Genomic DNA, 13,747 nt, shown 5'->3' with positions numbered 1-13,747 from the left:
TACTTCACTCTGTATGACAGTCTCTAGGTCCATCCACGTCTGTACAAATGACCCAATTTCGTTCCTTTTTATGGCTGAGTAATATTCCATTGTATATATGTACCGCATCTTCTTTATCCATTTGTCTGTCGATGGGCATTTCGGTTGCTTCCATGACCTGGCTATTGTAAACAGTGCTGCAATGAACATTGGGGTGCATGTGTCTTTTTGAATTATGGTTTTCTCTGGGTATATGCCCAGTAGTGGGATTGCTGGGTCATATGGTCATTATATCACTTAATTCCCACTTTACATTCAACTTTTCCCAGTTGTCACAGCACATCTTTTTTACAGGTAGATTGCTCAAATGAGCATCTAAATAAAATTGTCAGATGTGCATCTAAACAACATCTATTTGGATTTTATGTCTTTTAAGATTCTTTTAATCTATGATAATTCCTGCTTCTTCCCCACTCCCCCACCCCATGTCTTTATTAGTTGAAAAAATCAGGTCATTGTCCTGGAGAACATCTGAGATTCTGAATTTAGCTAATTGCTTCCCTATGGTATTATTTAGTTTGTTCCTCTATCACCCTTATTTTCTGTAGACAAGAAATTAAAGCTAGAATTGAGTTTAATTTTAGTGCTACTTACTGTTATTTGGTGAGAATACTTCCCAGATGGTGCTGTGTACTTTCAATTGCATCCCATCAGGAGGGAATAATTTCATTTCTCTCCACTTCTAATGATGCTGAAATCTATCAGTAAGTTCAGGTGAGCCTGAGCCAATTCCTATAAAATTCTCCATCAAAATTGGATCCAGTGGTTTCACTGCATTGTCGATCATTTCATAGCTCCATGATTTTGTTAGGGATTGCAAAACGGTGACTTTTAACTATATTATTCCTGCTGCATTTATTATCTGGAATTTTTCTGTAAAGAGCTTTTCCTTAGTATCTAATTGGCAACTCCACAATACAGTTTATAGCAAAAAGATGGAGAAACTGCATGACTTTTTATTTACCAATTTTCAGAATCAGACATTAACTTCTAATATAAGATCTAAATATAGTTATAGTATAGTTATTCAAAGGATTCTAACAGATTTTTACAAAATTTCCCTTGAGGAAATTCTTTGGATTATTTCTCCTAATCTTTTTTTTTGATGAATGCATTTTGGTAACATTACTTCCCATGGGAAGTTCCCTTTCCCTCCTTTTTTGTTTACCATAAATATACCTCTATATGATTGAATCTATCCACTCAGAAGATATGTATTGATCATCTTTTTCTCTGGTAACACCGTGCTAGGCTAGCTACTACGGGTGTAGACACTAGCCCTGCTTTTTCACAGAATATATACTTTGCATTTTTCTTCTACTCATAATATGATATGATTTAAAAAAATAAACATGTATATGAATCTGTTTCTGCTTACTATCATATTTGGTGTCCTATTTATACATTTTAATGAACAATATTTTTAGCTGATTTTAGAGACCCTGGCCCTGGTGTCTAATATAGGAACAAAGAGATTTCAAAGTTAAGTTGTGACTGCTGACCCAAAGAAAAATGAAGTATCTCCATACAGGGCACTGTATGTGACAAATGAGGAAGTTTTAATTTTTATTATTTGGAAAGGTAAGAAGAGGGAGTAATGGGGACCTCCCCCAGACAAAAGTGAGTGGTAAGATCCTGTGCTATTTTAATATAAGCAAATATTTGAACTTAATTTGACTTCTATTTTCAGGAACCGAGGGTAACATTTTATGGCTGTCTTTATCTCCTATAATTAAAATGTGTTTTGTCAGGATTTTTTAAGGCATTTTTGGATTTTAGAAAACACACAACTTCTAAAGCTTTGTGAACATCTTCTTGTATGAATAGCCAGTGTAAATGGGACTAGTAAGACACTCCTTTCTCTAAGGGATTCTGTGACTGTGAGATAGTGAATATGATTTAATGTTGAATTCACCAGAAAAATGTATTATGTAAACCTGAGGCTATAATTTATATTGTTTTGTTAGACATGTGGTACTAATGTTGTAAAATTTTAGATTATATTATTTAAATGAGCATTGTAATTCTAAAACTCTTCTCAGATCTACTCTTTTACTCATGTTCAGACAGTATGAGATAGCTGTTATGATTATTTGAAATTAGGGTAAAAGGCAGACTCCTGGCATATCATTAAAAGTATTTTTTGCAGTTGAAAATCAGAAAGATAGAGAAATTTTACATTCTGCTTATGAGTCTATGCTAATGTGTTTTATGATGTTATGGAGACGTGTGGGGAGGCAAGAGATTTCTAAAAGCAGTGATATTAGGTTTGCTTTCTAGCACCTACCTTATCAGGAAATTTGAAAGGAAACAAAAAACTAAGCCCTTTCATTGTGATATCTGGTAACTGAAGATTAAGCTGACTTGACTTTGAAGATCAAAATTGCTGTTTATATTATGTCAATTGAAAGAATAGTTGCATTTTTGACTTGAGGAAATAGCTTAATCTGAATAGCACGAAAGTTGACCAAAAAGTCTGCTCATCCATAAATATTGACTGTTTTAATCTGTAGAAAATGGAAGGCTAGCAACAAGGATATAGTAGTAAACTTCTAAAAGGAGTTGGTGAAAAGTAAATGTTACGCAACATGAAAAGAATACCAGGGGAAAAATTGACAGAGTAGAATAACAGGAAGATTAGTCATTTCTGGAAGGAAAAAAAAAGTGGGGAGCGGGGGAAGAAATATTTTAAACAGGAAGGTGGAACTGGAAGTACCAGTGGTAACAAACAGGAGCTCATTAGAGGGCGAAACTGGGCTTTAAAAAAAAAGGCATAATACTGGTCGCATGTAATTACAACATATAGTCTTTATGTTAACAACAAACAAAAACACAAGTGGGGAAATTTTTCTGTTAGGGATTAAGAGAACCCTGTAGAAATAAAAGAATGATGTTTACTCCTTGGCTGAGCTCACTTGGCTTAGGTCAGATAGAACTGTCCAAGTGCATAAAGAAAATGGCTTTCTTTTAAAACAAACAAATGTTCTACTGTTTTCAAGTGTTGGGCAAAATAAAAGCATTCTGGACATATTAAAATATATAAGCTACTTGGTTTGAAATAATTTTCACTTATATATTTACTTATCTGAAGTAAACAGTAAACTGAAGGAGTAGCAATCTCCAAATACTTTAAGAATTATTTCTATAAATTCTCGAAAGTATAAATTTTAACACTATATATCAAATGAAATATATATATAAAACAGTCCCTATGACAGAAAACAGGAAAACCACAAGTGTGCGCGCGCATGCGCGTGTGTGTGTGTTGGTGAAATCCTATTAATCCCTAATTTCTATTAGGGGCATTCATGGAACAGCTTTTGTTGGACACATTTTTCAACCTCTCTGAGTGTTCTCACCTGTCAAAGGGGAATAATAATACACCTGCCTCAGAGTTGTGTAATGAGGATTAAATGCACTGGTAGACACAGACCCGGAAGTGGCATTTTGTTTTTCTAATTTTAATCCTGTGTCCATATATTGAACACAGGCTTGTGTGACGCATTTCCAACTAACCAACTAACACATGGGAAGATGTACAATTGCAGTAGAAGCTCTTACTGATGCCTTGATACTTAAAATGTCATATGATAGGTTACAAATGTATCTATACTTGACAAATATGACACTGTTACTTCCCTTGGCCATTCCTTAGTAACTACAGTAAACAATAAATTACATAAAAATTACTGAGAAAGTAGATATCTCTAAGGTTATATAAGCAGGGCATCAGGACAAAATTTGCTTATTCTCCTATATGGAAAAAATATGCTATTATTATTAAAATGCAGAAAATGGCTTATGTATATTGAAATAAAGGTATCAAATTAATATAATTTAGAGACCCAAGAGTACTGTTATTTTATGCAACTGTATGGGACATATTCTGTATCATTGCATTCATAGAAATGCATTATACAGTCAGGTAAGCATTTCCTGTTGATTTTATGATAAATTGCAATATTTTCATGGCACATGTGCACATACTTCCTGAGGTAAATTCTAATTCCAGCACAAAATAACCAGTTTGCATTAACACCAAATACTGCTAAAAAGTTCTCTCTCTTTCTCCCTCTCTCCTCTCTACCTTTCTCTTCTCTCCTCCCTCTCTCCCCCTCTCCACCCTTACCCACACAAATGTAGACACTCCACACACACACACACACTCTCTCTCTCTCTCTCTCTCTCTCTCTCTCTCTCTCTCTCTCTCCCCCCCAAGGCATAACTGCATAGGAAATGTTTATTTTCCAAACTCCAGAAAACAAACCTTATCTCAAACACTGAAACTCCTTCCTTTTCCTGGTTTGGAAACACTAAGTCATACTTGTAGATTTTCTTTAGCCAGCATTTAGGTTTATTTAAAGCATAAAGTTGTGAGGACAGAATGACTCAGAAATTTGTAATGCACAATTAAAGCTTTTCACTTTTAGATCACCAGTTCATATCTAGCCGACTTAGTGTTAGTTAAGGATTGGTTACAGTTGGTGCATTGTTTACTTTCCAGAAGAAGCTGGGAAGCTCACTGCAACTCCTCCTGTTCTGATCTGTGAACGGGCTAGAATTGATGCTTATTAACATATTTCTTTGCAGATAAAGCCAAGTTCAAGGAATTAAATAAAAGAGAGTAGACCCAGTAGGAGTTGATGAATAAGAAGCAGTTAATTTATTCATCTACAAATATAATGTCTATTGACTGATATCTTTCTAAAAGTAGTGTATTAAAATGATCAGAATCATATTTCTGTGTTTTTAATTACAGCATCATTAACAGCAAGAAGTAAGAACTGTAACTTCAATAGATAAGTCAAACAATGAATATATACATATATATGCTCGTATAAAATTTGGACAACTTCATAAATGAGTCATGATCTTCCTAGTCTATCACTTAGTAGTGCCAAGGTCATAAAATTATTTGTTATGCTCTGCCTTATGTAAAAGCCTATGGAATTATTATTTTTTTTTCTCACCCCCAAAATTCCAGAATGTGTTTTTGAAACATTTTTGAATAGCTTTTGTGTTAATTCAGTGTTAACATTGGACACTGAGATAAATTTAGATCTTGGTGTCAGCCAGAGTAAATCAAGCTTATGTGGGTACAGTATGTAATACCACTTCCCAAGGAATTCTACAGAGAAGGCAGTTGTCTAGAAATGGGGTAAGGAATTGTCATCTTCCTCCTATGGAAACTTTTGATTGTAAAAATAATTGAGAGTAAATAGACTCCAGTGCATCACCTCAGGCTATGCCACATGGGTATGTAAATTTCTCTCTGCTAAATGTCACCAAATGGCTGCATTTCTTACAGCTGGTGGCTAAATTCTGACAGAGGATAGACACCTTTACCATAACTGTATTTTCTCTCTGAACTTTTCATGGATTCTCATGGTAATTTATGTCAGGTTAAAGCCAAAAAAGCTAAAGCTAGCCAAAATTCATCCTGAGAGTTAGGCTTTGCTGCTACATTAAAGAAATAGCTTGGTCTCAGTATTCTTCATTGGTTTTTTCAGACTTACACTTGGGACCCTAGGTGCTTGATTTGAGTTGTCTGACATTCCCCAGATGGCTTTGTGTCCTTAAGAACTAATTCAAAGAAGGTCATTTCAGCTACTGAATATTCAAGGAAGTGTTTTGGTGCAAGGTTCATTGCAGCCAGCATCTCAAGGGATGAACCTTGGATTTCTGAAGCTTCCTCTAAGCTCGCAATTATAGTCTTGGCCCTGCACATAATTACATTTATTTGCCAATGATGGGAATAAAATATAAATATGACCGTCAGCAATGGTAATTCCCCAAAACAGAATGACTGACACTGTGATGATAATAATGTTACTGTCCTGTTAGTGCCTCTGAAGATACGATATATTGGAATAAAATGTGAAAGCTGAATTTGCCCTTGACTTTTTAAAATCTGAGAATCACATAAAATATTTGCTAATTCCTTAAGTTAGTAAGCATCATGAAGGAAAATGATAGAATTGTGTATTGTATAAGCTCATGTACTTTATACATATGTTTTTGAAAAGAGACGGGATAGCAGATCCTCCTTCCACCAGGGTTCTGGCCAGACCTGACTTTTTTTTTTTTTTTTTTTTTTTTTTTTTTGCGATACGCGGACCTCTCACTGCTGTGGCCTCTCCCGTTGCGGAGCACAGGCTCCGGACGCGCAGGCTCAGCGGCCATGGCTCATGGGCCCAGCCGCTCCGCGGCACGAACCCGTGTCCCCTGCATCGGCAGGTGGACTCTCAACCACTGCACCACCAGGGAAGCCCGACCTGACATTTCTTATCCCCTTTAAGAGTCTAACATGCAGTCAGCTTTCAGGAGGCAGTAGAGGGTAGATGTAGGCACAAAACCACAATTTCAGGCGCTGCATTCCCTGGATCCAAAGTTTCCATTTGCTGCTTAGTAGTCCTATGACCTTTGGCGACTTCCTTAACATTCTTACCCCACTAAATAGGAGTGTATTTACCTCACTGGATTGTTTTGAATCTTGAAGAAATTAATACATGCAAAGGACTTATGGAATTTTAGGGCACACAATAAGTACTGTATACATATTAGCTATTTAGGTAAACTTGCAGTACAGAAATAAATGAAAACCAGCACTGAGGCTGCAGTTTTAACAAGATGTTTAAGAGCTCCAGGTCTGGAACTGTACAACCTGGGTTCAAATCACTTTCGAGCCCTGTGACCTTAAACTTGTGACATAACTTGACTGAGCCTCAGTTTTCTCATTTGCAAAATGGGGCCGTAATAATACCTGATCTGCAGTTGCTGTGAAGATTAAACGGGATAACACATGTAAAGTACTGAGTGCCTGGCACTACTTGAGTATGAGATATGTGTTAACTACTGTTCTGATTTTTATTGTGATGTTGAAGTGAACACATGAAGTATTAATACACGAGCAACGTGTTATACTCAGAATCTGTGTATGTAGGGTTTCAGTTTTGCTAATGAGAATTGTTACTTTCTACCGTGCAGAGAACACATGCCTTGGAGTTTATAATTATTTTCTAATTATTAGGAAAATAATAATCTGGTTTTCACTTATCCTTTGTTGGACTGTTTAGGTTTTTTTAAAAAAAATCTGTAGATGCTTTTTTTAACCTGTAGGATTTGAGTTCTGGATGAATCAGTTAAGTAAAGTAAATGCTTTGTTAGTGATGTTACCTGCTCTTTGTCCAGCCATATTCTAGCCACTCATTAAGTTGAACACCCCTGGGAAGAAAAGCAACTCATCAATAACATCAAAAAGGGAGTGAAAGATAGAGGCAGAGAAGACGTTGCTTCTGTAAAATAAAGTTCATGAGACCTGATATTTCGCCATCTGTTGGGAGTGTTGTAAAGATTATGAAAACATTAGCATTTGTAAAACGTGATTCTGTGCCAGGAAGGCAGATCGAATATTATGAAAGAAATGACCAAAATTGCATGATGGCATTTGTTTCATATGGTAACATCCGTTTTTTCATTAACAGGAAATTTTAGGGCAGTCTGCCTCCTTCTTAGGAGTGGGAAAGGTGAATGAAAATTTAAAAAGGTTTCATCAAGGCTTCCTTATGATAAAGTAAATCTTTAAGAATGTTTTCCATAGAATTAGAAACTTAGAATTTCATAGTAACAGTGTATTTATCACCTTGTTTGGGGAGCAGACTTAAAGCACGATCACAGGAAAACACCTGTTTTGACACACTGTGGGGAAGGTGCAAACATACGGGCAAACTCTGTCTAGGTGTAGAGTATACAAGAGTGCTTTGGCTAGCATCCTGCAAGGAGTTGGGTCTCAACGGTCTGCTTCTGCTGCTGCTGCTGCTGCTAATATTGCTGGGAAGGAAAAGTGGCTGACCTGGCATATCCTTTACTCTTGGTGCTGCAGCAGTCACTCAGGAAATGTGGTTTAAGGGAACCTTCTGGATCCTTTTCATGGCACCATGGCAAGAAGAAGCCGTATCTTATCTATTGAAGATAAAGCATGGAGTTGGCTAATGGATGCTGGTGAGTGACTAAGGCAACTGGGGAGCCAGTTTACTAAGATACCTTTGGGCAGGTTCGCTCTCTCAAGGACTGAGGTGGCGTCCATGGGAAAATGGCATCTGATAATCTGAATATCAGAACATTGTTTTAGAAAGGAATCATAGTTTTAACACTGGTGACCTGATCTGTGATCCTGTGTATGTTCCATAAATAAACATATTTATTTCCAGCTTTACTACCTGAAGATACTAATCCTGAAGTTTGTTAGCTAGCTCAGTATATGGAGTATAGTTTCCCATGTAATTTCTCAGGCAGTATTTAATCTTCATTCTTGTTTTTCACTTGACCCACAGTGATTAAAAAAAAAAAAGACTTTCTAGTATATGAAAGCAATTATTTTCCCTTTCAATTCTAAATGAGCCCCTCCTTTTTTTTCAGCACAATAGAGTATAGAATTTTAAAATAAGAGATTGTTTAATACACAAATTCTTGCCAGGAATATTCTTTTCAATTCAAGATAATTATGTAAGCAAATTAGTAAGATATTGTTTATATTAGTCAGATGGTTGCACAGGATGAATCTTTGACATTAGCAATAAAGAAACTTCATTGCTAATGTATTTATCTACCAACACAAGGTATAATAGTTTCCTCAAGCAAGTTTCTTCATTGGTAAAACGAATAATTTGAATGAGCTCTCTCAATTTTTCTCACTCCAAAATATTCTCCTCTAAAATTTCCTTATCCCAAAGCAGCAGCCATTTGTGATAAGCCTACTATGAGATTTGAAATACATACATATCTCTTCCACCTTATAATTTATAACAGAGATGAATATGTGTCAATTTATAGTTCACCTGTGTCTTTCATTGAAAGATTGGAAGATGCAGAAATATCAAGTTTTCCATAGAGGTATAGACCAAGTTTTTCTAGAATAATTAATCTATGATTAATAGGTATTCCATGAAAAATGTTGACAATCAAGTTTAGGAATTTTCAGGAGCATAATAAAGGTTCTGACAAGCCATGTAAGAAGACCCCTGTTTAACTTTAATTTTTAAGAACTCTATTTGACCATAACCCGCCTCCACCCCCACCCCTACCCCCATGCTTCTGAGAAGTGCCTTTTCACATGTGGCACCACTATTCAGCCAGTAAATATGTACTGAGCCCCTACTATGTTGCCAGGTTAACTAGGTGCAGGGATACAGCTGTAAGCACCTTTGTCAAAAATTTCTCCCTTTGTGATGCTTAACAACAGAGAAACACTGATTTAGATTATCTCATTACTTTAGGAAGATACTTTAGTAGCATTGTAATGTTTATTTTTAAAAAGCTAGCACCGATTTTTCTATTTTCACTGACAATCCTGACATACCATTCTGTCTGAAGAGCTTTATAATTGAATGGACTCCACCATTTCAACTGGCAACATTAATTCAGTCTCTTATCTTCTCTTCCACATTTTTTTGTTTGTATGTTTTAGTTTTTGTTGTTTAGATTGTTGAAACTGATTTTCATGAGTGAGCTTGAGAACAGAGGTCAGAAAACAAACTGTAATTGATTTTTTAACGTATTATTTAAAGTCAGACTTATTACACTAAAAAAAAAGCTCAGCTTCCATTTAGTTTCTACCATAGGGACTCCATCTTTCGTTATGCAGACCTATCATTGCATGATTGTGTTTTAAAAAATTAAGTTTTAGTTCAAACCAACATCTACACTTAGGCACCGTTTATACAGTAAAAGTATTTTTAAAGGGAAATTCAGATTCCTCATCCTCTTATAAAATCTCAATTCTCTCAAATTTAAAATACTAGCTGCCTGGGCAGTACTTACTATTTTGTAGTTTAAGGATTATTTCATTTTATAAAAATATCTGACCCATAGCGACTTCCTGGACATAAGTGAGTTCGCCCAAGCAAGAGATGCTTTTATTGTACAGGTTATTAACATAACATATACAACATAACATAACCACATGTATATGAGGTGAGGGATGGAAGTCAACCTTTCCCAACACTCGTTATTTGAGTTATTTGACACCAAGTAAAATAGATTATTATTACTGTTCTAGTTAACCTGAACTTAATATATATGTTAAGTAAATACCTGAAATCAAGAATTACACACACAGAATGGCCATTAGGCAGTAAAGTTTCTTTTCATTTAACTCGAAAACAATATAAAATACCATGCATGGTTAATTTGCTTCTAGTCTTAAAAAAGTGACAGTTCCTAAATGAGCCTGATCATTTTAATTTTGATTCATATTAGGGATGATTAAAGTTCTGTCAGAGTTTATATTTGGTCCCTGCCTTGATTTTACCCAGCTCATTAAAGCAAAATTGTCTTAGGGTCTGTCTCTTGTAGCTGTTTAATACTTAATATCCAGCTGGCTCCTCAAGATAAGTTCCTGAGGGTTTGTGAGAAGTTGAAGAGCTGTGAATAGCGGTTAACAAGCTATAAGCATCTCCATGGAAAATAGAACCTCGTGAAGCCCAGATTTAGGAGAATCTTAGTGAGTAGTTATCTGACAATGCATTAAAACCTAATAAGTTAATCTCATTTTTCTTTCTTCCTCCTTTTTTTTCTCTTTTTTTTTCCATCTCTCCATCTACTCATCTCTGAACACTCTTTGTCTATTTCCTTTTCTTCTTCATATTCTTCTCTCATCTCATGAACTCCTTCCGTCTCCCTCATCTGATAGTAATAGAAAGTGATGTATTTGATAAAACGTGTGTTGTATTTTAAAAACAGTTTTAATGATTTCTCCATTTAAAAATCAACTGAGTTTAACCTTCTCTCTGTCTTTTCATTTTCTCCTCCCATAATGGACAACTTTGCCTTTTAACTTCTGTTGCCTTGTGGATCAGCACTCTGTGACTTTTTATATTTGTCAATTCCCTTATCTTAATGTAAATATTATAGTGATGGGATTTAGGAATTTTATGCCACTTATTAGATTTTTAACCTCAAATCTAGTAGGCATACTATAATATGTCTTCCTTACTTTTCTTTCTAGAACTAGAGCTCCATATCCCCCCTCAACTGTGTTTTTGGCTGTCTGTGGGATGCTAGAATGGCCTACCTCCATGTATTTTGTTGCATTTTGCCATTGCTTCTTGTGTTCTGTTGGGGAATTTTGATGATTCTTTTCAAGTGCCACTTGAGCTCTCTGCTAGTTGTTCCCGTTCCCTTGTTCTCTTAGGGTCTCGTGCTGTGTGGTCATGTCTCCACTTCCTTGGCTCTGTCCAGTGACAGACCCTTGGGTTCCCTGATGGCTGCCTCTAAACCCTCGTGAGAGCGGGAATATTCCTCCCCCTGCTGCTACGATTGAGCGCCCTGTGCGTGCTGGGTACCATATTGCCCTCTACACTTGCTTTCAGTTGTTAAGGCTTCCCAAGCTTTGGCTGTGGCTCAGTGATCCTGCTGTCAAAACCCTGAAGCTTTCCTAGCCTCGACACTCAGTGGTAGCAGCAGGTGTTGGGATTTCTCCAAGCCCCTAAGACCCTGGGAGCAACAGAATGGCCGTTTGACATAGACCTCAGGAGTTTTCAAAGCACCAAGAAACCTCTCCAGAAGATATGTAAAGGTAAGATACTGATTTCTCTAGGAAGCTGTTTTAGAAGCTAAAAAACCTACAGCCATTAATTTAACGTAGACTCCATAGCTAGAGTATCCTTGGGCAACTCTGTATCTGATGATAGAGCCAAAACAAAACACTTCTTTTAGGAATTTGGTGTGATAATCGCATTTCTCTTTGATTTTATTTAGATTAAATTTGGCATTGAATAGATTTTTTAAAATATTTTTTCAATTCTTTGAAGTGGAATTCATGAAGCACCTTTTGGCTTTGTGTATCTTGTCAGAAGAATCTTGCTGAGAATTGAAACAGTTAAAAATAAATTAGAAATTATTTATTTTTCCAAATGCCTGTATTTTATTTACCTCTCCATTCATGTTTAAAACCAGAAACAAACATGAAATGATTATATCCTCAAATTCTTCAAACTCAAATTCCTATGTCCATAGTTAATTCAGAAGGAATGGGAAAGGCAGCTCAGATCTTGGTAGTGCTAGAATACGTTATTGTCCGTTGTCAAAAATACTGCTTGGCATTCTAAATATAGCAGTCTCTTTTCTTTTAGGATTTAAGTTCAGGTTTTGTTGTTTTTTTCTTTTAAAGGGGATTATTTCCCTGCGCCTGTTTCTTGGGGGAAAAATTTTATTCCATTTACATGTAAAAACCAGGATGAAAGGTGCACATGGGGTGTTGGTGTGTGTCCGTGAGGGCTGGGTGGGAGCACAGCAGCATCTCAGAGTGAAGGACCCAAATCATCTCTTCAGCATGAATAGCTTTTGTGGCAACTGTTACTTATTTATAACCTTTATTCTTTACTCTGCCTCCATTCATAGACATTATTCTGGGAAGTGTCATTAACACACCTCTTCTAATATGAGATCTTTGGCGGCCTTACTATCAATTCATGTCTTCTTTTTTCTCCCTTTGTTTTCTTTTCAATAAGGACTTAATCTCTTAATGATTCCCTATGGTTGGAATCAAGGCTATTATTAGCTTACTGTCACCTTGAAACACTTTCATCTCAATAACCAAAAATATAACAGGTTTTAAAAATGCAAAAGAAGAATGTTGACTAATAGCTGTACAAAACGAAAATGAAGATTTATCTTTGATAGTGCTTATTTTAGCATGCTTATTTTTAAAACTAAAAGATGTTCAACAAAGTATTTTATTTACACTTGCAAATATCCAAGTTTTATTCCCTCTAGACCTCGAAGCATAAGTAAATGGAATGTTTTGCTGTCTTTCTAGTGCATCAAATTGAATAATTGATTTCATATGTAAAAATAGAAAAGGGAAATTTTAATACTTTGATTCTTAACATTTATAATGCGTTTACTGTTTTAAAAAATGTATGGTACAGTCTCAAGGTAGGAGTTTGCATTATTCTCAAGTTGGCTTGTAGAGTGCTTTTTCCCTGTTTTATTTATCTAGAATTCTTATATTCTTCTGGGACAAGAAATGAAACAGAATATGTATATGTGTATATATATATATATATATATATATATATATATATATATATAGTTACATATATATAACATTTTATATATATATAATTTTAAAATGATTTAATTAAGTGTTAAGACAGAATGATAGATTGAACTTATGGCCATTTATAAAATTACCTTACAATTTTAAAATTACTTTAAAAATATTTTTAGTGGAGCACAATTAATGATATTCATTGTATTTAATGTTCAATGGAGAAAGTAACTTCATATAAGCAGGACACAATATAGTAATATTGATAGTTTAGTGATGACTTTTTTAAGGCATATAGAAAATGTACATATGATAAAATAGCGGTACCATGAAGATCTTAGCAGCTAGCTGAATAGAATAAGTAATAGTAATAAGTAAATACATAGAATAAATAATAGAGTGACTTTTTTAGCAATAAGGAAACAGAGGACCAGTAATTCACAGTTTCTTAAGCCCAGAGCCAAGACCAGAATCCAAGTCACTGAATTCTAACCCAGTGCATTTGCCTCTATGTGATTCTGTTTCTTAAACTTTCAATACATTTGAGGGGCCAGTTTGCCAGTGTCAGCAGAGCAGTGAATGGATTCTAGGAATTGAAGAGATGTTCTTCAGTATTAAGAGTTTCTGAGCATGGCTGATAAACATGGGCTCACTTCC

General features: G+C 35.4%; 1 protein-coding gene across 14 annotated transcripts in view; it reads left to right on the top strand.

Moving 5' to 3' along the window:
• Window positions 1–13,747, top strand: part of MBNL1 (muscleblind like splicing regulator 1) — a 179,326-nt gene that overhangs the window by 56,790 nt on the left and 108,789 nt on the right. Inside the window, exon 1 of one of the 14 annotated variants that reach the window (XM_060099525.1) lies at window positions 7,944–8,040. The exons of the other annotated variants lie outside the window; for them this stretch is intronic. Within the exon in view, the coding sequence (XP_059955508.1) occupies window positions 8,035–8,040 (6 nt within the window). The 5' untranslated portion in view covers window positions 7,944–8,034. Of the gene's footprint in view, window positions 1–7,943; window positions 8,041–13,747 lie in introns of those variants that run through there. 14 annotated transcript variants of the gene reach the window in all.

The sequence above is a fragment of the Mesoplodon densirostris genome, chromosome 5 (assembly GCF_025265405.1).
Source record: "Mesoplodon densirostris isolate mMesDen1 chromosome 5, mMesDen1 primary haplotype, whole genome shotgun sequence".
Lineage (NCBI taxonomy): Eukaryota > Metazoa > Chordata > Mammalia > Artiodactyla > Ziphiidae > Mesoplodon > Mesoplodon densirostris.
This window is presented reverse-complemented; position numbering and strand designations above follow the sequence as displayed.